This window comes from Bactrocera latifrons, unplaced genomic scaffold (assembly GCF_001853355.1).
Source record: "Bactrocera latifrons isolate USDA-ARS-PBARC rearing strain unplaced genomic scaffold, ASM185335v1 scaffold_312, whole genome shotgun sequence".
Lineage (NCBI taxonomy): Eukaryota > Metazoa > Arthropoda > Insecta > Diptera > Tephritidae > Bactrocera > Bactrocera latifrons.
Window position 1 is genome coordinate 292067 of NW_017536764.1, and position 24493 is coordinate 316559.

The 24493-nt window shown below is 34.2% G+C and overlaps 2 protein-coding genes across 2 annotated transcripts in view; one reads left to right on the plus strand and one right to left on the minus strand.

Moving 5' to 3' along the window:
* The window catches only part of LOC108970884 (protein TIS11), a gene marked incomplete in the record, with an annotated part of 24501 nt that extends 24212 nt beyond the window's left edge, over positions 1–289 (plus strand). The window contains 1 exon segment of the mRNA XM_018936575.1: positions 1–289.
* Positions 290–7830: 7541 nt separating this feature from the next.
* Positions 7831–24493, minus strand: part of LOC108970877 — a 21485-nt gene continuing 4822 nt past the window's right edge. Inside the window, exons 2-4 of the mRNA XM_018936558.1 lie at positions 17241–20113; positions 11318–16094; positions 7831–10073 (exon numbers count right to left, since the gene is read on the minus strand). Of these exons, the coding sequence (XP_018792103.1) occupies positions 7916–10073; positions 11318–16094; positions 17241–20085 (9780 nt within the window). The 5' untranslated portion in view covers positions 20086–20113 and the 3' untranslated portion in view covers positions 7831–7915. The remainder of the gene's footprint in view (positions 10074–11317; positions 16095–17240; positions 20114–24493) is intronic.

The following is a 24493-nucleotide window of genomic DNA, read 5'->3' on the forward strand; positions in this document are numbered from 1 at the left end:
ATATTTTGTAGTATTAAAATTGAAAATATATTTACCCGGATACTATATTAACGTAACTACCTGTATGACGTAAATTATTGCCTACATTTATCTTTTTACACAATAATAATGTGTAAATGAAATGAAAAATATTTATTCCAATACGTTACAAAAACTCGAAGATGGTTAACACTGATGAAAATTCTCAAAGTGCCTTACAGTTAATTAAATATATACATATGTAGATATTTTAGTATTTATACAATTTTTATTTAATTGGTTAAGAGATGATTCGTGAATTAGTCGTCTTCCTTTTTTACTTTCGTTAAAAAATGCTTCCATTTATTTTTACATGTGCTTATACAAATTTTGAATAAAATACATTTACTTTTTCTTATTAAAATGTTTATAAATGCTTTTTCTTGGTAATTTTTTATTGGGATTTAATCGTATGGATATATCTGCTGGATAGAATACAAATTGGCTAAAACAAAAAATTCTATCCTCATTGCTAATATTTTCTTTAAATATTCTCTATTACCCTTACAATTGGATAAATGCTGTTAGTTGGTATGTGAAGTATTGTATTGTATTTAAAATGGCTAATCCAATGTTTAGCCTGCGTGCCCATTATATCTGAAAAAATTCCAATGCTTGCTTAAATTAATTTAAATTTTTCCCGATATACCAAATGTAAAAGTTAAAAGCTACGTAATAAATATTTTGAAAAACAAGTTTTGATTGTTTGTTAATCAAGTCGCCCTAATCCTGTCTTGAATGCAATTTTAAATGAACAAAAACTGTGCGTATTAGCCTAAGTTAACTCAAACATCCACAAAAATGACGAAATAAGATTTCAATAAAAATCTCGTATCTCTGTTCCAAGAAATATTCCATATTCGCTAGGTACCCATAACCGATGTAATGAATACTTCCGTTACAGAACTCTCTTTACACATCGATAATTGTACACCCCTTATACGACGACAGAATATCAATTTGTACTTTACGCGAGAGTATGTTACGTACTATAGAAGGAAACTGCTCAAGAGCAGTATATTAAAGAAAATGCGTGTACTTTTTTATTTATTTATAATTAATTGCCGCGACGGCAAAGCCGAGGGTTAAAATATTCGATTTTGACAGCGCGTTAGTAAAAGCAACGTAAGTATAGTTTTCCTGAAAAAAAATTGAAGCGAGATATTAAATGCTTGTACATATAGATGTAAGTAATAATAATACATTAATTTATTTTCCATTTAGTTTCTTTTGTGATATCCATAAATTTGTTATTAGAAGATCAATACTGCTTCTCACGCCTTTTTAAATGCGTAGGAAAATAACCATTATCATTTCCATTCAGATGTTGCCAATACGTTTGTTAAATTTCGTCATAAATTCATTGGACAACGATTTAGAGCATTTATAGTTTTCGGTCATTAGTTGTGTTTGATGAAACAAAATTAATAGTTAATTTTATTACAAATTTTATTTAATTGACAAAATGAAAATACTGTGCATTTCAAAAAATAAAAATAATTTAGGTTTGTAAAGGTCTAAAACAAGTAAAAATGGCTAATATAGTGAAATGTTATAGAAAAATTATATACAACGCCATCAAAAATGTTAAGAGTGATTCCAATCTGTTATCTTAAAACATAGTGTGTAAGGCGCCTCCTCGCAAAACAACTCACCATGAGGACAAAATAATTGTTAGAAAATGTAAAACTGATCCATTGCAGAGTTTGGCTTAAAGGTGTCAAGTAGAGTATTGCGGAGACATTTAGGCGAAGTTAATTTATTTGGGCGTGTAAGCATAAAAAAACCACCACTATCGAAAAAAAAAGTTATAGTCCGATTGGCATTCGGTCATAGTCACAGATCAAAAGCTAAAATTTAAATTTGTGGAAAATTATAGTTTTTGTGGATGAAACGGTTCTGATGGAAAAACATTTGTACATCAAAAGAAAAAACAAGAAGACAATCCAAGATATATGAAAAAGACCGCAAAGTACGGTTGAGGAAAATGAAATGTTTGTGAGTTTGTCCACTACGAAGAGAATACGGAAAAATTGGAATCTTAATATACTAACAATAAATTGGATTTTTATGCACGATAACAATCCTTAGCATATTGGAAAGGAAATCAAAAACTGCCAAACGCAAAAAAAAAAAACTTCCAATTATTGGTTCTGAATCCGCATCGAAAGCAAATTCGTTGCGGAAAGAATTTTCGATCGAAAATGTTCATGCGATCATTGATACCGCCGATAACCTGCGTTAAAATGGATACTATTGCATTATATTTAAGTGATAATGATGATGAAAATAGTGTAAGCATTCGTCGTGAGCGCATAAATTTGAGGAATATTTCAAAAGACGTGTTGGAAATGGATGACTATAAGTGAGTTAAACTATTTAAGCTAAAAAAAAACAACATTTTATATACATGTGTATGCATGTATATACGCAGTTTCATCAAAAATTTTCGGATCAACATAAGGACATTTACATATATACATTTTGGGGAAATGCCAAAAGGAATTTGGAAATGACAAAAGACAAGGTTTTCTCTCCAAAAATAATACTTTCTGCATGTCTACGTTTCTTAGTCACATTCAGTTATCAACATTGTATTGGAAAGGACTTCAATGTAAATATGGCCTAATCAACATTTTGTGTTCTATTAGATGAAGTACTCAACATTCTTGAGTACAGGCTATGTTCAAGATGGATTTCCAATGAAATGAACGCCAGCGAGGAATTAGAAGCAAAAACATATTTTTTGGAAAATCAAAAATTCCTGGTGTGGCAATGGCAGTTGATGGAACTCACGTAAAGATAATGGCACCGTCAAGAGATAAACATCTGTATTTTAACCGCAAAGGATTCTTAAGAATGAATGTTATGGTGGTTAGGCTTTTTCAAAATTAACTTTTCAGTCAGTATTCTATATACATATACATATGTTTTTCGTATGTAGATGTGCGACCACAAGATGCAAATACGATACGTTTGTGCTAAGTATCCCGGCAGTAGTCATGATTCTCACATATAGGATATGAGTGATTTGAGTTTGTCGGTTGATTTTTGTTTCTTCTCTCTAAATTAGACATTTAAAACATAATTTAATGCGTTCTCAGGTATTTGCTTACATAAATACTTACAAAATGCTCCATTTTTGCCAATTTACGCAGTTCACTGATCAACGGATAGATTTCGACAAATATTTTCGATTTTAAGCACCACCTATTAGCCACGGAATATATTTTATCGAGTCGGTAAGTAAGATCAACTGCATCGAAAACTGAATTTTCGTTACGGTTTCAATGTAATAATTTTCGATCGAATTCTCAAGTTTTTCGATCGAAACGGATTCAATAATTAGACTCATTGATTCGCAAGCGCAACGTCTAGATCTGAACTCTATCCAAAACTTGTGGAATGAAGTCAAAGGAAAAATTGAGCAAAAAAAATGACAAATTGCAACGAGCTTTGGGCAGGAGTAGAGGAAGCATGGAACCCATTCTTTTGGACAGATGCCAAAGGTGATTAAGAATAACGGTTATTTCACAAAATATTAACCATGGTGAATCTAATATAATATAAACAAATTTCCCGCCACTTATTAATAATATTTTTTTTTTGCCTTAGAGATCCTTTAAAATAAATACTTGTCCTAAGTTCCACTTAGGAATGTAAATTGAACCAAACATTATATATTTATTATAAGAAACGAAGTTTTTGAATTATTTTAGTTTTTAGTGAATTAATAAATAGCTTTTGTGTAATATAAGGGGTTTACCTTCTTTAACTATAACATTATTAAGTATTGCATTAAACAATAAGAAAGTGAGCTAAATCTCTATCCTAGCTACATACATATGTGTATGTATCGTCGATACGGAGCGCATTTTCTCTTACAAAAGACTTTTCAAAAATTAGTTGTGATGTGTTTTTCTTATGGATTTTCTGTTGACATTGCGATGATTTTGTGTTATTCACAATCTATTCAGTTATCGCTCTAAAAACTCATTTTCATTCGGTGAAATCTTTTAAAAGTTTATTTTTGAATCATAAAAACAAATTACAAAGAAAACGGTTAATTTTGCCATTATGGATCCAATTACTTTTGACAAATTGTTATTTTTGGGGCTATTAACCGAACCTTATATAATTGAATCATAAGTAAATTTGAAAGTAAAATTATTGAAGAATTCATAAAGAATTTAAAGAGCAAGTATGATTATATTTTATTATTTGTTGCTTAACTCATTTAAACAGACCAATTCTGGACAATTATTCAATTATAGACGTTCGTATTTTTCTTATACCGTTGCTTCAGCTTCAAGTTAAAATCACTTCAAATGCGTTTTTCATAATTACCGGGACCCAGGAAACGGAAAGTTTATAGTAATGTTCCATCATCTCATTTAGTAATCAGAAACAAAGCATGCAAGATAATCGCTGAGAGATTTGTAAAGTATTCCAATAGAATAATAGCTGAAATAGCGGAGCTAATGTAAACATTAATAGAAATACTTACAAATATATTAATTTGCATGTTTTGTAACATTAGTAAACAGCTTATTGAATATTGGTTTTTCGTATGTTCTAAAAGACGAAATACAACAGATTCTATGATACCTTGGAAAATCAGAATCAGAATTGTTTTGAATAACTCCTTTCATTACATTAATCTAAATAATTTAAAAGTATGAAAATGAAAATAACCTGAACTTCAGCTATAAAATCCTTCACAAAACAAGTAAGAAAGACTAAGTTCGGGTGTCACCGAACATTTTATACTCTCGCATGACAAGTTTCATCAAGATGTCTCAATTCTTACTCAAGTTACAGCTTACACGGACGGATAGACAGACATCCGGATTTCAACTCTACTCGTCACCCTGATCACTTTGGTATATGTAACCATATATCTGACGATTTATACCGTTATTAGCAACATTATTGCGAGAGAATAAAAATGATGCCTTCTGAATTAAGTGAAAATATCTGAGAGATTTACCGATATTTTCGGTGAAAAATTAGGTTAGGCACTGAGTTCTTCGTGTTCCATATCAGGGACCTTGAAAAGTTATAGTTCACGGCAATTTTTCCACAAGGGATACCTCAGCTCAAATACCGTATTTGTGTAAAGTTTTATTCCGCTATCATCTTTGGTTCCTAATGTATATACATATTATACAGAGAAGGCATCAAAAGGAATTCAAAATAGTGTTATATTGGAAGAAGGCGTGGTTGTTAACCGATTACATGTCATCAGGGTGTTAAGAAAATATTACATACCGAATTTCATTGAAATCGGTTGAGTAGTTCCTGAGATATGGTTTTTGGTCCATAAGTGGGCGGCGCCACGCCCATTTTCAATTTTTAAAAAAAGCCTGGGGCAGCTTCCTTCTGCCATTTCTTCCGTAAAATTTAGTGTTTCTGACGTTTTTTGTTAGTGTGAGAGGTGGGAGTGATTATTATCCGATTTCTTCCATTTTTGAACTGTATATGGAAATGCCTGAAGGAAACGACTCTATAGAGCTTGGTTGACATAGCTGTAGCAGTTTCCGAGAAATGTACAAAAAACTTAGTAGGCGCCGGGGCCACGCCCACTTTTCTAAAAAAAATACGCCCCTCCCTAATGCGATCTTTTCTGCCACTTTCACTTTAATATCTTTATTTATGGCTTAGTTACGACACTTTCGGTTTTCGCCATTTTGTGGGCGTGGCAGTGGGCCGATTTTGCCCATCTTCGAACTCAACCTTCTTATGGAGCCGAAGAAATATGTGTACCAAGTTTCATCATGATATCTCAATTTTTACTCAAGTTACAGCTTGCACGGACGGACAGACAGACATCCGCATTTCAACTGTACTCACCCTGATCACTTTGGAATATATAACCCTATATCTGACTCTTTTAGTTTTAGGACTTACAAACAACCGTTATGTGAACAAAACTATAATACTCTCCTTAGTAACTTTGTTGCGAGAGTATAAAAAAGGAGTTTTTCATATGAGAATGTGCTTTGATCGGTCAGTTTGTATTACAGCAATATGCCCGTGTTGAGGGCCAAGCTCACAGAACAAACTGAAAACAAGTAAGGAAAGACTAAGTTCGGGTGCAACTGAACATTTTATACTCTTGCAACTTACAAGAATCAAAGGCAGGGAATACTTTGTGTAAAACGTCAACCTAAGGATCGAAACCCAGCAATTTTTTATATACATATACTATATATTATATAACTCATACACTGACAGACACATAAGATTTGTTAGAAAAAGGAAAATCATTGTATATATATAGTATACGGGAGTTGATAGTATTGTCCGATTCAACCCATTTTTAACATACAGACAAACTATTGTCAGTCAAGTACTGTATCAATTATAAATCTCACATATTGACAGATATTTTCGAACGAAAGTCAACTATATGCACTTGAATCCAAATATTCGGCTTGAACAGTTTTGGTTGAATTTGAACAATTTTTGGTCATAATGTGGCATACAATAAGGACATTTCTCTTTATATCTTCATATTAATTCCTTCTTGATTTATGTACTAGAAACTGAACGAATCAAGTGTAATTTAAAATTGGCTAAATGGGAAGTAGGTGTGATTATTGTCAGATTTCGCACAATGTTACATAGAAATATAAAAAGAATTCCACGTACCAAATTTTGTCGAAATCGATCAGTCGGGTCCCGTTTTTTCCCCGGTCCCTATAAAATCTTGTCATACCATTCTGACGCATTTAGTTATTGATTTATCGCGCTTTTAGTAGTTTTCAACAATACTGTTATGTGGGGAGTGGGCGGAGTTTTATCTGATTTCATCCATTTTCACACTATCGGTAGGAGTTCTTGTTTTATACTAATATTGGTGCTGGGTAAATTTGGTTGTTGTAGTTTAAGTGGTTTAGGAGATATGTGCATTAAACTTGTTCGAGGACGTGGCCACGCTCACTTTTTAAAAAAAAATTTTAGACAGTGCCCCTTGCTACTGTGATCCTCTGCTTAATTCAGTTCTTAGTTATGGCACTTAGATGTTTCGGTTAATGGCGGTTTGTGGGCGTGGTCCGATTACGCCCATCTAGGAACTTTTTAATTTTGTAATTTTTGTGTACTAAATACCCCCTTATCAAGTTTTATCGAGATATGTCAATTTTTACTTAAGTTAAAGCTTGCACGGACGGAGAGACACCTTGATAATTTATACAATATAAATATTTATATATTACATATATAACCCTATATCTTTTTCACTTAGTTTTATGTGATACATACAACCGTTAGGTGAATAAAATTATTAGCATAAAAAATTAAAATAAAAGTTCTTATTTGAATATAAGATAATTATTATTTTCATAGTTTCTTTATAATGAATAGTTTACAAATTAAAATTATTTCCTGTATCCTTTTCTTTATATATTCTAATTTTTAGAAAGATTTGATAAATTAAATCGCGGTAATTGCAAAAAAAAAAGAGGTGGTAAGGTTTACGTGGCCACGTGTGTATATTTTTTAAGGTCTTCAGTGTTTCCTATAGGGTGTTACAAGTACTCTTTCCAGGCTATCAATATATGTATATTAGAGAAACTGTTCCCTTCCTAGAAGCAAAACAACTGCTTACCAGGAAACATTCTCCTTTTCGTTTATCAGTATTTTAAACAAACTCATAACCCAAAAACTTTAATAAATACAATATAACCATTGCAAAGTACATTGTTTCAGATCTAATATAAAATAAAATAGATTACAACTTTTTATTCAATGAAAACCCAATTAACTAAGTTCAACATTTTTTAAAAATTACCATAAGCTAGGCTTTATTTTAAAAATATATTTAATAAAAAATCCGTTATACATATAACATTAGCTTAATTTTAAAACTATATATTTACATGCTTATTCAACATTAGTTTTTCTTCCTGCAAACATTTTTCTTTACTCCACAACTATTATCAACTTTTTTATTTCCTTTTGCTATTGCGAGTAAAGTTACTAATTTTTTATGAGAATCTCCTACAATCCAACCATGCTTTTGATATTGTTCGCCGCCATCAAACTCTTGGGCACACGTCGCATTAATTTTACCAAAATCTTCATCACTTGACGACGACCAGTAGTACAGTTTTTCAGATGCCAAACGTTTTCGACGTGGGGGCGATTGATGTGATTGATTTTTTCTTCGATTCTTATAACTTTGATTATTAGTGTGTTTCTTTTTAACTACAACTCTAGTGCCAGGTTCCCTAGGTAATGATTTTGTGTTATTTACAATTTCCTTACATTCAACATGCTTTCTTTCTTTATTACTCCTAGTTCTAGAATTAATTTGCTTCAAATCTGATAAATTGTTATCGAGTTTTTCCTCCTTCCCTTGCCGCATATCTTTAGCATTTTCTGTGGAAATGGATTCCATTTTTGACTCCTTTTTATTTTCTCCAATTACTGCTAACGATTTGGGTACAACAGTTTCGGAACTGGCTTTAGCCAACCGTTTTTTCTTATTATTTAGGCGATTAGTTGTACTTTTATGGTTTAATTCGCTACTAATATTATTTTTAAGTTTAATATCGCTGTCAACTGTTGTACAACTACGAGTATGTTTTCCTTTATTCTCCAAGGAATGTATCGGTACATGATTGCTCTGAGCCTTCGATTTACTGCAGTGATAATTTTGCAACTCTACAGAGGCCTCTATATGTCTTTCCTTATTATCAGCTACACACCTTACACTTTTTCTCCTACCAGTTATTAGCTTAGGAGTTTCAATAACTTTATTCTTATTGTTGCATGGACTTAAGTGATTCGAGGTCTTTCGTTTTTTTCGGGTTTCTTGCTTTTCCTTCTCCTCTATTAAGGCAATTATATCTTTCGTAGACAAAAATTCCTCATACTCATCTGAACTCCACATTTCCACCAACTTTTTTGGTCTATTTGTCGCACAACGTCTTTTCGATTTTCTCTGCCCTTCGTTAATTAGTTTGACAATCTCTTCCTGACTCATACCTAATTCCGATTGCAGTCTCGTTATTTCTTTCTGGCTTTTCGAAGCAACATTAGATTTCTTTCGGCTCTCTTTCGATCCACGAGTAAACGATAATGGCCTTTCTGTTTGAGAGACTGTTTGTCTTTGTTTAAGTTGCAAGTTTTCAGAGCTATCTAAACTAGTATGCTTTTTTGAAGTGCTCTCGGATCCTTTTACTTTAGGACCACAATCACCACGTAATTCATCAAACAATTGATTGATATCAGCTTTGGGTGACGGGTCTTTCTGGATGCCTATACTTTGTACTTTGACAGATGTTTTTGCTTTCGTACCCATATTCTTAAATATGCGATCCATTATGAGTGATTTATTCTCAAAAGTTTTAGCTGTTGCTCGACTAGAACTACTATCCGAGTTATCTTTGATATTTCTTTCGGTACTCACCTTTGGGCTAGGCTCTTCATCGCAACTCAAAGAAGCAAAATCAAAATCATCACGATCCGAGTAGCTAGTTGTAGAAATACTGTTATCATCTGTTAGCAAATTAACAGTTGTTTTGGGCTTTTGAAAAGTAATTGTTTCCTTTTCCTCGAGACCGATATTTTTGAACGGCCTCTCAGGTATAACAATTTTTTTGCAGGCTTCTTTACTATGTTCTCCCACTACAGATTTTATTTTGGAAGAATGCATTATGGTTTTCGATGATGTAGAACTTTGAGCTTCACTACTTTTGATTCGATCTGCATTGTCATTACCGTCAATACAATTTTTCGGATTATCAACTGCGACTGACGATGTTATGTATTCTCGACTTGCTAACCGCCTATATATGGAGGCTTCCTGGTTATTTGATATGGAGGTAAATTCTGGAGAATTTGATTTCTCATTTCCCAAGGCGATTTCAGCTAATTCTGTCAGTTTACATACAGCTGGCGATTTGGCTTCCAATTCCTTACACATTGATAAGTCCACATTAGTATTTTCATAACCTTTCATTGCAGCTTTAGTTTTAAATCTAGACGTTGCATTAGTTACCGCTGAAAACTGAGAAACGGCGGAATAGTTAGGAGAAGCAGCACGTCTGAAAAAACCCAAAAAGCTTTATTAAATATAACATAGTAACTCCGTTGATCACAGACAAAAAGTTATAAAAAAAAAGCTATTAATTTAGATTTACCCCTTACTTAAAATTCGTAGAACTTAGTTGTGGATTTCTGATTACATAATTTTAAACTATTACACAGTACAACAGCTAATCTGGGGGTGAGAAATTCCAAGTCAGGGTGGTGGTACTAGGTCAGTATAGTAAAACCCTCAAAGGGTTTGGCGTTCGTATGTGTCAGTTTTTTTATGACCTTTTAAATTTTTTCCTTATTTTCCGTGGTTTTCCATCTTAACAAATTAATTTTTTCCAATCAGGCGTACTAAATGGTCCAGATATACAAAAGCTGATTAAAAGTGACGCATTCAACAATATTTTAATTGACGCTGAATTGAATGCATGGCAGGCAATCAAAGAAGTAATAGAAGGCTTGTTGGGAAGAATCGTTCTAACAACTACGATGTTTCTGTCCCAAGGATGTTAAGAGCATTCTCGGAAATTGTTTTTTTTTTTTTGCCAAAATGTTACAACTAAGCGAAAAAACATCAAGATAAGGAAAAAATTTAAAAGGTCATAAAAAAAACTGACACATACGAACGCCAAACCCTTTGAGGGTTTTACTATACTGACCTAGTATGAAGCAAAATTGTACGTTGTATAATACTACTGATCTGAGTATACTAGGATACGTATCATGACCAAACAATTTAAATACTGAGCTGCGCAACAAGAACTTCTATTAAAATATGTGAGATATAAACTAAAACCACCGGACGAAATTTTGTTTAGTTTGCACCAAATTTAGTTTATATTCGTGTAGTATTATTAAAAGTACTAAATTATTAAATGATTTGTTTAAAGAAATCGAAATCACCAAAGAAAAATATATGCTAAGTAAAATTTTAACAGTTCCTTTAACCACCAGTTTGAAGTTTTTTTTTTTCGAAATTACGAAAATAAAATATAAGTTCCATGAATATTAAACAAATCATTTGAATCTTAAATTGGAAACATTAGTGAAAAAATTGAGCTCATTATTCCAGCTTTGGTAAGATTTGTGCTGAAGAAAGGAATATTTATAGTTTTTCATAAGCAGTAAAATAGTTTGTGCAATGGCAAAAAAAAAAGAAAACATTAGTAAACAAAATATAATTGGAAATACAAATTTCTAATTTGTAAATTATACTAGACAAATGCACTTTGTCCATAATAATTATACTTACTGATCTCGAGTGGAAGTAGTGGGCCCCACTTTGTTCAAAATAGTCGGCTGTTGAACAGAGGGACTTCTAAATTCTTGTTGATGGATTTTGGATTTGCCACTTACTGGTTCTATTGTCATCTGCTTTTTGGAGATTTCACCAGGTAAAGATTTGAATGTACTGCTTGGGATCATGCATACTGGACTTTTGTCTTTGAAGTTGTAATCAAATGCACCGCCAATATCACTATCTTCGACATTATTTACACAGGTTGTTTCCGCCCCTTTCAATATGTTACAACATTCGAAAAACAATCGCTCATCTGGATTGAGATTCAAGCGTGGCGCATTGTTAAAAGGTGGTTTACCTTTGCCAGTATCAAAAAGTTCCCTTTTTCCCGTGACATTGACAGTATGAACCCGTTGTTCCAAGCAATTGGTATGTGGAAGATCAGTATCATTCAATTCAGAAATTCGATTTATATCACTGTTGTCCGCTGGTTTTCGAGAAACTGTGGAGTCAGTTGGAATATAGTTTTGCGTATCTTTATTGGTGGGTTCAATCTGAACTGATGTGTTCTCCATTTTTTTCGATAATAGGTACTCTTGTGCAGATAATTTTGATACATGGGCTAATGTCATGTTGTGTTTCGTCAATGAGTTCAGTGAATAGAAGATTTTTTTGCACAATGTACACTCGAATTTTTCTGCCGAACTGTCATGAGTTACACGTTTTTTTGGTCTCCGTTTTAACAAAATACTTCTTCGTCGACGCCTTCTTCTGCCACGACCTCTTCCTACATCTTGTGAGTAACTGGTATACACACTCATTTCGTCTTCTAAATCCATATCCATTACTTCTGTATTCGTATTTTCATCACAAATAGATCCAAAATTCGAGCGATCATCGTTAAAGTTTGGAGCACTTCGGACACTCATAGATGTTGGTGGACGGCTATAAAATTTGCTATTTGAATCATCTTGCAGTTCATTAGCTAATTCAAAGCCGTCATTTACAAACATAAACTCTTCGTTTTCTGAAGACATTATCTTCTCGTTTACGTTTTTCGCGATTTCTGTAAGATAATTATCTTCCTCAACATCACCTATTTCTTCCAAATTCTTATCTTTTTCCGCTGGTGCCGTTTCAGAAAATTCATTTTTGTGTATGTTCTTATTGAGGCGCGGATCACGGCTGGAAATTGCAGTTTTACTTTCAATAGTGAGCGCTTTTTGTTCATTCAAATTCGACTCGATATTGGAAGAAAGTATACTTGGTCTTAGAAGAGATAGTCTCATAGAAACTGGGGAAGTATTTAATACTTTTGTTTCAGGAACGTTAATAGTAGTTGAGTTTCTAGCTTCTAATTCTGTAAGCTGCTTTTCTATACCAATAGAAAATGACTCAAGTGATGATTTTAATTTGCTTATATTCTCGTTGTCCAATGGTTTGCCTTTGCTACGTGATTGTCGTTTTTTAGTTCTTTTATTTAAAGCACATTTATCGTCCCTGCATTTCTCATTCGGACCATTGTCTGTATTCACGAGAGCTGGTATTATGTCTGCAAGCTGGATGGTTTTATTGTTATTAGCATTTTGTTTGTGTTTCACCTTGGCTGTTTTGGTTTTGCCTTGCTCATGCCTTTGCCGATTTACGCTATCAGTATTTTTATTCGAGTTCACATCATTACTTAGTTGATCGGTTTTAGCACATGTAACAATTCTCTTTGTACTTGACATTAATAACATCCCTGTAACAAACAGGTCCTCACTCTTCTCATATGCTAAATTTTCCAACTTTTTAAGATTATCACGACGGGTTTTATCAATTTTAAAGCTTTCCAGAAGTTGGTCAGCCACAATAGCAGCTAACTCATTTTTACGTCGACGTCTCTGCTTCTTCGTAGCTTCCACGGTGCTATCGACTTGTCCACAACTATGGAAGCCAGATGACGTATTATTAATGTTGCTCATATTTTCTTCAGTTGTAATGTTTGCATTTATTTCATTCGAAACTTCGACTGCGGGAGAAATGCATTTCTTATGTGGTTCAGACGGAAGACTTGAAGGTTCTTTATCATTTAAGTGCGTTTCATTTGAAACACTTAAATCGTTATTTGTTTTTTGGCATAATACTGTTTCGCAGTTTTGAAAAGAGGTTTCACAGCTTGAACTTTTCGTTTTACAGTCTATAATTGGGATCTCCAGTTTATCTTCAGGCATAACATTGATACTTTTTGAGCATTCCGATATATTAGAAACAATGTTTGTAGTTGTTGCGGCTATTACGTTAAGCTCAACAACGGGTAACTCAGTTTGATGTAGCAAATTATCTGATGTGTTATCTGGAGCAATTGATAAAGCATTTGGACGACAATCTACAGTTTTCGATCGAACGTAACGTTTTTGAGGTAGTTGCACCAAAGGCTTCATTGAACTACCACTTGTATTTGTCGTTACTTCTTCGTTACACTTTTGCACGTTTAAGGATGTTTCAGTCAATGGTAAATGCGTCATAAGAATTTGATTCGACGTTGTAGGGAGCTCTGTCTGAACCGCTTTTCTCTGATTAGCTAGAGGTATTAGATTTACTGGTTGCACTTGATCAATATTTTTATTGCACTTAATAGATTTGCCATCAACATCATCCTCATTATCTGGCAAACTTGCCTTAACAGCATTAATTACCGAATTTATAGCATCATCGATATGATTAATAACTTCATCATCCATTTTTTGAGCGTTTTTTCCTTTCATTAAATGATCCTTTTTGTTCAATAAAGCTTCTTTATTATTGCCCTTATTTCTATTTGAGGTTTCTGTCTTTAAAGTCGGTTCGTTGTTGTTTTTACCTACATTACGTTTTTTAGCCGGACATTTTGAGATTGAATTAACAAAACTCACTTCATTGCTATTCGAATTTCCAGGATTGCGTATTTGTGGAATCTTTAGCAGTTCAAGATTCGAATAGAATTGCTTATTTAAAACAGCATCTTGATGTGACGCAAGAGCCATATTCATGCCAATAGGAGGAATATTATGGACCTCCATGGGCTTAATAATAGGTAGGAGTGGCATCACAGGCGTTACATCCTTTAATTGATCTTTGTTACATTTTTTAGAGAGGTCTAAAGGTTCATCTTCCAGAATAAAATTTCTAGCTTCAAAACCACAAATGGTTTGTCTTCTCATAGGTATGCCACCCCGATATGGAGGTAAACAAACTAATTCGTTTACATTTGGTTTTTTTATATTTTTCGTATTGGATAAATTGAGTGGTTCCGAATTAAATAAGGGCGCAATAGGCACTATAGGTGTCATTGGTGCTACGGGTACAATGGGCGCCATAGGAGCAACAGGTACAACAGGAGCGATAGGCACCGGCGTTGATAGAAGAGGTGGCTGTGGTAATACTGTTAAGACAGGCGGCTGGGGCAACGGCGGTATAGGTGTTGGATGGACTTGTATAGCTTGCAATGGAAGATTAAGTGGCAGTGCTGGAAACGGAGGCACCAATTCAGCAATTGTGTTTGTATTTAGCATTACTGGCGTTGTTTTTTTCTTTTTTTCCACGACTAACGGTACGGGTGGTTTTGGCAGCAATAATGAAGTAGCATTAGATGAAACCAAGGATATTGGTGGCAATACGGATAAAACCGAACCGGAATTGGTTGATACTAATTGCGTGGACTGTTTATTTAACAAAGAATATTTATTATTTTCTTGCAACAGATTTATATTTGCTGGTTTCGGGAGGTAATTTAAATTATTTTGAACCGTTGGTTTACATGTGGTTATTGTCACTGTTGACGTTGCGACTGTTAACATTTTTGCATTTGACGCATTTTCTACGATTGAAGTAGATATAGATATACTTGGTGCTGTGGTGGCTGTAGTTTGCAGTATTGCCTCGACTTTAGCTATTGAAGATTGGGAGGGTATACTGTCAACTTTTATTATTTTTCGCGAAAGTGCTTTTCTCTTAGGTGTTTTGGATTCATTGCTTAACTTATTTTTGCTTTCGCTGTTAATTTCTTTTTCTATGCATGACTCATCTTTGTTTAATGAACTTTTTTCAGTCTTTAGTTTTTCCTCCAATTTGCCTGTCAGCATCGCAATACAGTCATTGATTTTTTTACTTCTTTTCTTATTGCAGGTAACATTATCAATATATTGTGAGTTGTTTTTGGCCTCATTGTTTACCGAAATATCTAGAGTCGTCAATTTTTGAAAATCTGTTTGTTGCCCAAATTTATTTGAACGTAAGCTGTCACAGACTCTACTCTCAATCGGAATTGTGGCATTTTCTGTTGAATTTTTTGATGGTTCGTCTGTACTTTCAACAACATATGGCGTATTACATTTTTCCAAAACAGTTTCTTCATTAATCACATCGCATTTATGAGAGAATGCATCGACTTGAGGTAAAATATTGCTAGAAGTTTGAGCTTTTCTATGATTTTCATTTTCTACATTACTTGTAAAACCATTTATATCGTCGTTACTCTCTGTACTCCTATCCACTTTAAGTAAATTTTTGGGCTTGTGTTTCAAGAGCATTTTGTCTGATTTATGATGCAATCTTTTTTTAGTTTTCGTAGTTTTATTGGAAAATTTTACTTTGGATTTTGATAGCTTTGAAATTTGTCTAGCCCGTGTAGATCTAAGTCTTCCTTGACTACTGTATATCTTATGTTTCGTTATAAACTTCGACTTCTTTGTTTTGGTCAACGCCGGGAATATTTTTTTGCAAATGCGTTTCGGCGGTAAGTTTTCCAGCATCTTTTTAATTGATTCAGCTAAAAGAAGAGAAAAAATAATTCTCGTAAGAACTTGTCAAAAACTACTTTTACGTTACATTTTGGGTTTTAGTTTTATTTAATAAACTTTTATTTATTATTGGTTTAGCGCTTTTGTAGCGCTCTGATTGAAAAACCCGCTATTAAAGTGAACTTAATTAGCTCAAATGATATACACTATATACTAGTTTTAATTAAATGTTTAGTATATAAAAGAAAAGTCAACAAGTAGATGAAAATCACTAAATGAGGGATATCAAGGTTTATACCATTCGCACTCACCGCTAAACCACAATTTTTTTAATAAACTTAAAGAAAGGTGATGCCCTAAGCACTTTATAGCGTATATTAAAATTTTGGCATTATTCAGTTATACTCGAGAACATATTCCCACGTAATTTTGACAAGATAACTCACATACTGATTGAAATATTAGTCATAATATATGGTATATGGAAGCTGGGGTAATTTTGTGGACCGACTTTACACATTCCCGAGTTAAAATGTAGTACCTATGTACTTATATCCAATTTTATACGTCTATTTGATTTGCTAATGCCTTATATACTGACTGTTATATATGCCATTCGTAGTTTTATTCGTCACATCGGGTCATGCTGTACCTTTTTGGAAAGCTCATTTCACGCGCTAACATTGATTGTCGTTTCTTTTAAGTCGTTCGTGAGATATAGCGTCGCAAACATGGAGCAAAATAAAGAAAAAATACGGTATATTTTACAGTACTACTACGATAAAAGCAAAAATGCATCTTAAGCCGCCAATAAAATTTGTGCAATTTATGGACCCGATACGGTTTCCATTTCCACCATTTCCATTGGTCGAAAGAGACCGCCCTAGTAGTAGCCGTAGCATCGGTTAAGAGCTGGGCCTGAGTCATCAAAACAAATTTTATGAACAATTGAAAATTCAAAAAAATACCGCAATACTAATATCTCAATTCTTACTCAAGTTAGAGCTTGCACAAATGAATGAACAGACACCCGGCTCACAACTCGTCTTCTCATCCATTACTACATGTAGCGAGAGTATAAAACTGACTTTGAATACTATCTTTCTACTATTGAAGAAACATTTTCTAACACAAAAATTATTTATACAATATATCTAGTCTCCATGCATGCTTACCATCACTAGGACGCTGTCTTGATGGAGTTTTAACTTTAGAAGAAGAAATGCTTTCTTCAGTGTCATTTGATGGCGGCGATGGTTTTGAGATTTTTTGAGGCTTTTTGCGTAACTCCGCGAAATTATGCTTGTTCCATGAGCGTCGTTTTTTCGATCCACAATAATAACGGTATTTTCGTTTTTTCGCTAAAGACCATATATAATCACCTGAGCAATCTAACATGTGCCGATACAAATCCAACGTTCCATTACACCTGCGAGAGCATTTGGAGCATTTTGTAGAAATTGAAGCTGCATCCTTATATTTGAGATGCATTTTCGACGGTGCTGTGAAAAGAGAATTCGACGATTGCATACTATTAGATGGTGATCCGGTGTTAATGTCTAAGGTGGTTTTGGTGTCAGTGTCACACTCATCTGTGGTTGTGCTATGTTTAGCACTGTAAACATTTAAAGTGCAACTATTCAAAGTCGATTGTATACTATCAGAAGAGTCATCATCTCCTGTTGAACCCGTTAATAATCTTCGACTTAGGTGAATCAACTCATTCTTTTTCCAACCAATTTTACGTACAATATTCGAGTTATTGTAACTTTCATTGCCATAATAACTGAGTGCTCTATTAGGTATAAATAAGTGACATAGCGAGTTTCCTGCCAGTAACTCGCGCCCAACAACCTCATAGTGCGTGGAAAGAACATGCGAATGGCGAAACATTTTATGCTCCTCTAATGATTTCAACTTTTCGAACTTTGCGCCACAGCACATACATAGATAGCAACGTGGCCGTGCCCATTCTCCACTTAATACAAACTGTGTTCGATTAAAATGAGGTTCGTGATTAGGTGAAAGTTGAAGTATGGAAAAAAAGCTTTCATCGACAAATGATTGAGTCAAAATGTTATATGCTCCATCTTCCTCACTATTTGGCATATGGGATAATATTCCGAATTCATCATTTTCGATTTTGATTATTGCTTGCTCATTTTGTTCCAAGATGATGTGAGGTAATAAGCGCATGTCCAAAATATAATTAAGTTGTTCATTTATTCGTTGCTTTTCTTCACGTACACTTTCATTCGAATGGGAATCAACATTTAAAATATATTGCTGTATTTCGTGTTTTCGACGCATAGACAGTTGAGTCCACATATCCAGTTTAGATAAATCGCGCAGGCCCAACATTGGTTGCTTCATTTTCTTTACTATTTTTCCACCTTCATTTATTAACTTAAATTTTTTTACACTATCCCATTTCCACTTCCAAGAATGCTTTGTATGTGGTCTCCGAATTTTGGATAAAACTGCATCTCCACCATATTGTTCTGCAGTTAAGAGCGTTGGAAACGCTGTAGTTGTTGACAGACTCGTGGCAGCATGAATCTCACTATCTATATTATTTCGATCATTTGGGGCAATGGGACTTTCAGCCAACGTACTTCTAATAGTTGGTATTTGATGTTTAATCAAAGAAATAGATGAATTCATATTCATGACACTGCCCACATTTCCCGAAAGCTTCCCATCCAAAAAATATAATAGATTATGTCGAACATTTGAAACAACATCTCTGTAAAAGTTTTCATCGAATACACTGGACAATATTTCCGTTCTTGTCGGCATACGAAAAACCACCTCGGCATCACCACTCTCTCTGATTGCATTTTTTCCAGATTTATTACGTGCTTTGACTGCTGTCATATAAACAGATGGCTGATCAGGCTTCAGTATTGAGTCTGAGAGGATGCTATCTTTTCGTGAACGAATACCTTTTCTGCTATTAGGTAGTCGATTTTGTGCTAGTCCTAATCTAGATAAAATTGGTTCTTCAGCACCCATTATTGTATTGGAGTTCGTGGGGATAGCGTCCTCAGTAGATGTAGTCAGAATGCTAATAGCATTAGCATTCTTTTGTGCTTTAGAACAACGTGGTTTTGACATTTTAAATTTATCTCGACAGCTCTTTTCAGCATCCTCCTTCTCCGATATAGTTAAATCATAATCTTTGCATTTTAAACTATCATCAGTGAAATGTGGTATATCCTTATGAATGGTTTGCATATGTTGGGACAATTTGGAAATATGTGGAAAGCGTTGTACACAAGCTTTACATCCAAAATATTTGTCCGGATGGCAATCAACGAAATGAATAAAAAGATCGTTTAAATCCTTAATCGATGCCTCAATTTGATTAATCCTAGATCGTTTGCAGTATGTACATCCTGGATATTTGGCTACTACGATGCCGCATGGATCTCCTCGCTGTTTCTTTGAATCGCTTAGTACTGCCACTTGTGAGTTGCGGCCACTACATCTGCGATTCTTATGTTGAATGTGAAACTTTTCTACATGTTTCAGCTGCATTTTGTAGGACGTGAACTTTTTATCACAGTACAAGCAAAGAATTCTTACACTTTCTTCAACTGATGAAGTACAGTCGTCGAATTCCTGATGATTTGAACCAACGTTGTCACAGACAGTTCCAGTAGATTGTTTATTACACAAATTGTTTCCATCTACTTCTTTTTCTTCGTTATGGGAACTTTTATTACTATATTGGTTTTTAATTTCAAAACTCAAATTGTTTGTTTTAAGTTTCTCTATAAATCCACTTAATCGGTTCAGAGGCAAACTACACATAATAGAAACCGTGGACTTATTTTCTTCCTTTTGAGTACAAGACTCGTTCAATCTCTCATCTTTATCCAAGTAAATAAGTTTCTTTTTCTTCTGACAACTTCGTTTAGATGACATTTTGCTGTCGGGACCAATTTTCTTGCGATTTGTTTGCTCCTCAGAGACTTTGAAGATATCCGAACTGCTTCGCAATCCAAAGCGAGACATTTTGAAGCTGCGCAATGATGCCGTTTAGCTGTAAAAAAAATTAAAGATATTTATTGAGCAAATTATTATGTGACAATTATACTATATATACACATACATACATACATTAAGCAAATTTTCTATTTATACTTAAAATATTATATTATTTATACAAAAATATTAATTACGAATACAGTGGTGACCTTATAATCAGAAACGATATGAAAAATCAAGAAAGTTCAATTCTTGTATACTTTTTATAAGACGAGCACTGTAAATTATGAGTACCGTTATTCATGGTGTAGGCGATCAGCGGTTTTTTGCTGATTGATTATTGAAAAAAATTAAAATATTTTCCGTTTTGTCTTTCTTGGCTGGCCACGCAATTAGAACGGAGTTTTTACTTTATATTTTCGATTTTTTTTTTAATTTAGCGATAAAGTATACTTCGAAAAGGTGACAATAATTAAATACGTTGTAGTTATTAAACTGTGCAAAAAAATGTCATGTACTTCAAAAAAATGATATTTAGAGACATTCAAAAACAAAGCACAAAACCTGCCAAAATGTTCAGAACACAAAAACCAGTGCATCAGAAGACTGGATAATAAAAATAATCCCCAATACTGGAATAGATTACTCTGGAGTGACGAATGCAAGATAAATTTATTACAATCCGATAGAGAATATGGTATGTAAGATATGTAAGGCAAACATGGAGGGGATCTTTTATGTTTTGGGAGGCCTTTTCCTGTCGTGGTGTTGGACCAATTGTACATGTTCAAGGGATAATGGATCAACATCAATACCTTGAAATATACCAATCCATTACATTTTCCAGCCTGACAATGGCGCAAAACACACTTCAAGGATAGTTTTGAGCAGGTCTCAACAAAGTCTTGATATCAACCGAATTGAAAACGTATGGGCAATGGTGCAACGAGATCTTGGTCAGAAAGCCGCGAAATAATGACGAAGCTTTTTAAATGCTTAAACAAAGCTGGAGTAAACATGCCTCGGTTGCCCTGAAGCTGGAATACCTTTTGAACTTTTTGTACCAGAAATTGATTTTGATCGGTCGGTTTATGGCATATGACAGCTATGTATATGTTATAGTAATCCGGAAAACAAAAATCCACTTGTTTTGTGACATGAACAGAACAAAGTGTTTATTATGTAAAAACTGTTACAAATGCAGAAATAGCTACAGATATCTTCACCTATAATTTTTTGAAATGACGATTTTTTATAAAAAAAAAAAAAACACGGGTAGATATGTTAGTGTTATATTATTTTATTAACCAAAGAGTAAGTTAAAATGTTACTGTCGATGTTTTTCGGCGATATTTTGTTTTTGGAGTATCATTTAACAATGTCCAGCAGTACTCGGGAAGCAAACTGGCACTCCACTTGCATTGTCCAGAAAGTGAATTTTAAGGGACATGGTGCAACCCATTTGTTTATAAGCAATAAGTAGTTAATAATTGCTAGCTTTCACATTTCCAAGAAAATTAAAAGCACTCCAGGCTCGTAGTTCAGTTTCATTGAGCTTTTTCTCAAATGTTTTATCTTTCATTAGTTCCCTTATTTCCGGACCCACAAATATGCCCTACTTAATTTTTGTTTCACTGACGTGCAAATTTATTATTCAGATACAAGAACCCTCTTCCATTTCTGTCCATTGCCTTAACAAAATTCTTCATTAACCCATTAATATGCAAAGGCAGTAATACCTTTTTAGGATCAACTAGATATTCACTGGTAACGTCTTTTTGCCCCGGAGTGAGTGCCTGACGTACTGGCCACTGCTTCTGTACAAAATGACAGTATCCCGCACGGATGTCCCATTAACAAAGGAAACAACAATACTTCGTATATCCTAGTAGCATTCCAAGAAGAAGGGTCTCCACATATTGCCCAATCACTCTTATGATAACGAATGTGCTCTAAACAAACTCTCAAAATCTCATATGATTCCTTCATGAACCGCATGAGCTAAGAGCAACGATGGATATTTGTCACCGCTATAAAACAATACCGAAATTACCGACTTAAAAAGAAGTTTGGAGGAATCACTGAATGGCCGCCAAACACGTGGATCATGTTTCTGTCCTAGCGCATTAAACAAAAGGTTAATTGCTGAACAGTATGCTAGAGGCCTTTCTTGAAGAAAGTAATTTGTGAGGTCTTTCGGCCTTTTTCTGTAAAAAGTAATATTTACATCACTTTGGAGAAGGTTCCAGCCTTTTAGTCTGGATGCTAAAGTTCGGACTACGATTTTGAAAGGCTTAGATCTCGAACTAAGTCATTAAGTTCATCCTAAGAAATAATATGCGGCACTGTCGAACACCCTGGTAAATGAAATAAAGGATCGGTTGTCCTTTCCTTTGCGGTTTCTGTAACAACACTTGAAAAGCTAGTCGATTCTAGTTCTTCATCGAGACTCCAAGATTCTGGTGCTTTTGGAATAGGAAGTTATTCGCTGACAGGTCTTAAAGCTGGTGGTTTAGTTTTCGGTCCAATACCTTTAATATTCGTGAAGAAAAAATTGCCGTTTGTAACATGGTCTTTAGGTTCTCTCGAAACCATTGGCACTGCAAGGGCATTTTACGATTTCAACCTTTTGGTTCTCCGCACACATAACAAAAACTTTTGGCACCATTTACGCACTGCCTAGGCATTGTACCTAAAAATCTTAAACACAGTAATTTCAAAAACGTAAAAGAATGTAAACTCAAAAATGGTTTGCTATCCAAACATAGAACACGTAACCGAATCGGACACCGTTAGTCTACTGATAAATTTTGTAAAATAAAATGATCGTTCTGTTTATTTCAAACAAGCAGGCAGAACCGGTCTAAACCGGATAAGTCCCTGATCGTATGAAAATATAAGATGATACAATATAATGAAATTTTATATATTATAAAATCTAAAGCCGCAGGTTACAGAATATCAGTGGGTGATTCTGTTTTCAGATTTGACTTCAGGGTACCAAAAATCAGTAGAAACAACTAAAAAAAAATCATGTCACAAATTATGTGTCTACCAGTGTAAACTGTGCTGAATTTCGTGATGATACTTTGTCAAATTTCTATATACAAACTTCATTCCGTTTGATTTGTTTGTATGACAGCTATGTGCTATAGTTCTACGATAGTTCTGATTGTTTAGTATGTATGAAAGTAATATGCAATAGTGGTCTAATCTAAATAATTTCTTCAGAGATTGTAGCGATACATTGTCAATGTTCCGATCAGTCGTATGTCAGTCTTATGCTGTAGTGGTTCTACACACTCGAATCCGACAAATGACCAGCTCTAGAGAAAATGTTTGCAAAATTTCAGATCAGTATTTTAAAAACTGAGGACTATTTCGCGTATATACAAACAGACATCGCTAAATCGACCCAGCTCATCATTTGATCATTTATACATACTACTGTGGGAAAAAATAGTAAAACTTTTTAATTTTTAATTCGCGCAAAAATCCATTCGATGAAATATTTTTTTCTAGGTTTGTATAACTGTCGGTGACTGAATGTCACATTAATATAATAATTACCGTTTAGTTTACGCTTGTATTTCTGAAGTACATAAAGTTCGTTCGGCGATTTTTATGATAAGTGCAATTATTTAACAATTATTTTTTGTGCGGAATCAAATTTCTGATGCCGAAACATTCAGGATCTTGAAAAAGACCTTCGGTGATAATTGTTTTTAGCGAGTAAATGTCTTAGATTGGTACAAATTATTCATAGAGGGCCGAGAACGTGTTGGCGACGAACTACGTTCAGGACGACCATAAACATCACTAAAGTAAAAAAAAAAAAAATGGTACGATTAACAGTCAGAAATTTTACTGGCACCGATGGAATACCGAAGCGATTTATGGAAAAAATTTTCAAAGACCATTTAGGCCCAAGAAAACTCGTATCAGTTCCGGGGAAACCAAATCAAATGAAGAGATTAAACGTGAATCGCCACACGTCTTGAGGACTATTTCGGAAATTGACTTTAGGACCTGCTTCGAGGATTGGAAAAACGTTGGCACAAGTAAATTTCTTACTGTTTTTGTGCATAGAGTTAATTACAGAGTTCAATTCAATTAAATTACAGTGTTACAAACTCCGGTAGCCTGGGCCTCAGTAGCGTCGCAAAAATCGGTTAGGACACAACTACTGAAGCTGCAGAGGCTGGCCTGTGTCTRYATGAYGGGTGCAATGCGAACCTGTCCAACGGCGGCACTGGAGGTTCTCCTTGAACTTACTCCGCTTCATCTGGTCATCGGTCTGGTAGCCAAACAGACTCTTCTGCAAATAACGGCAGAGGGGTGGGGAAAAGGAAAAATAGTTTCATCCCGGAGAATGGAGAAGATAAGTGGCAAACTACCACTGGTCCTCCTCCCGAGGGATAGTACTACTAAAAAG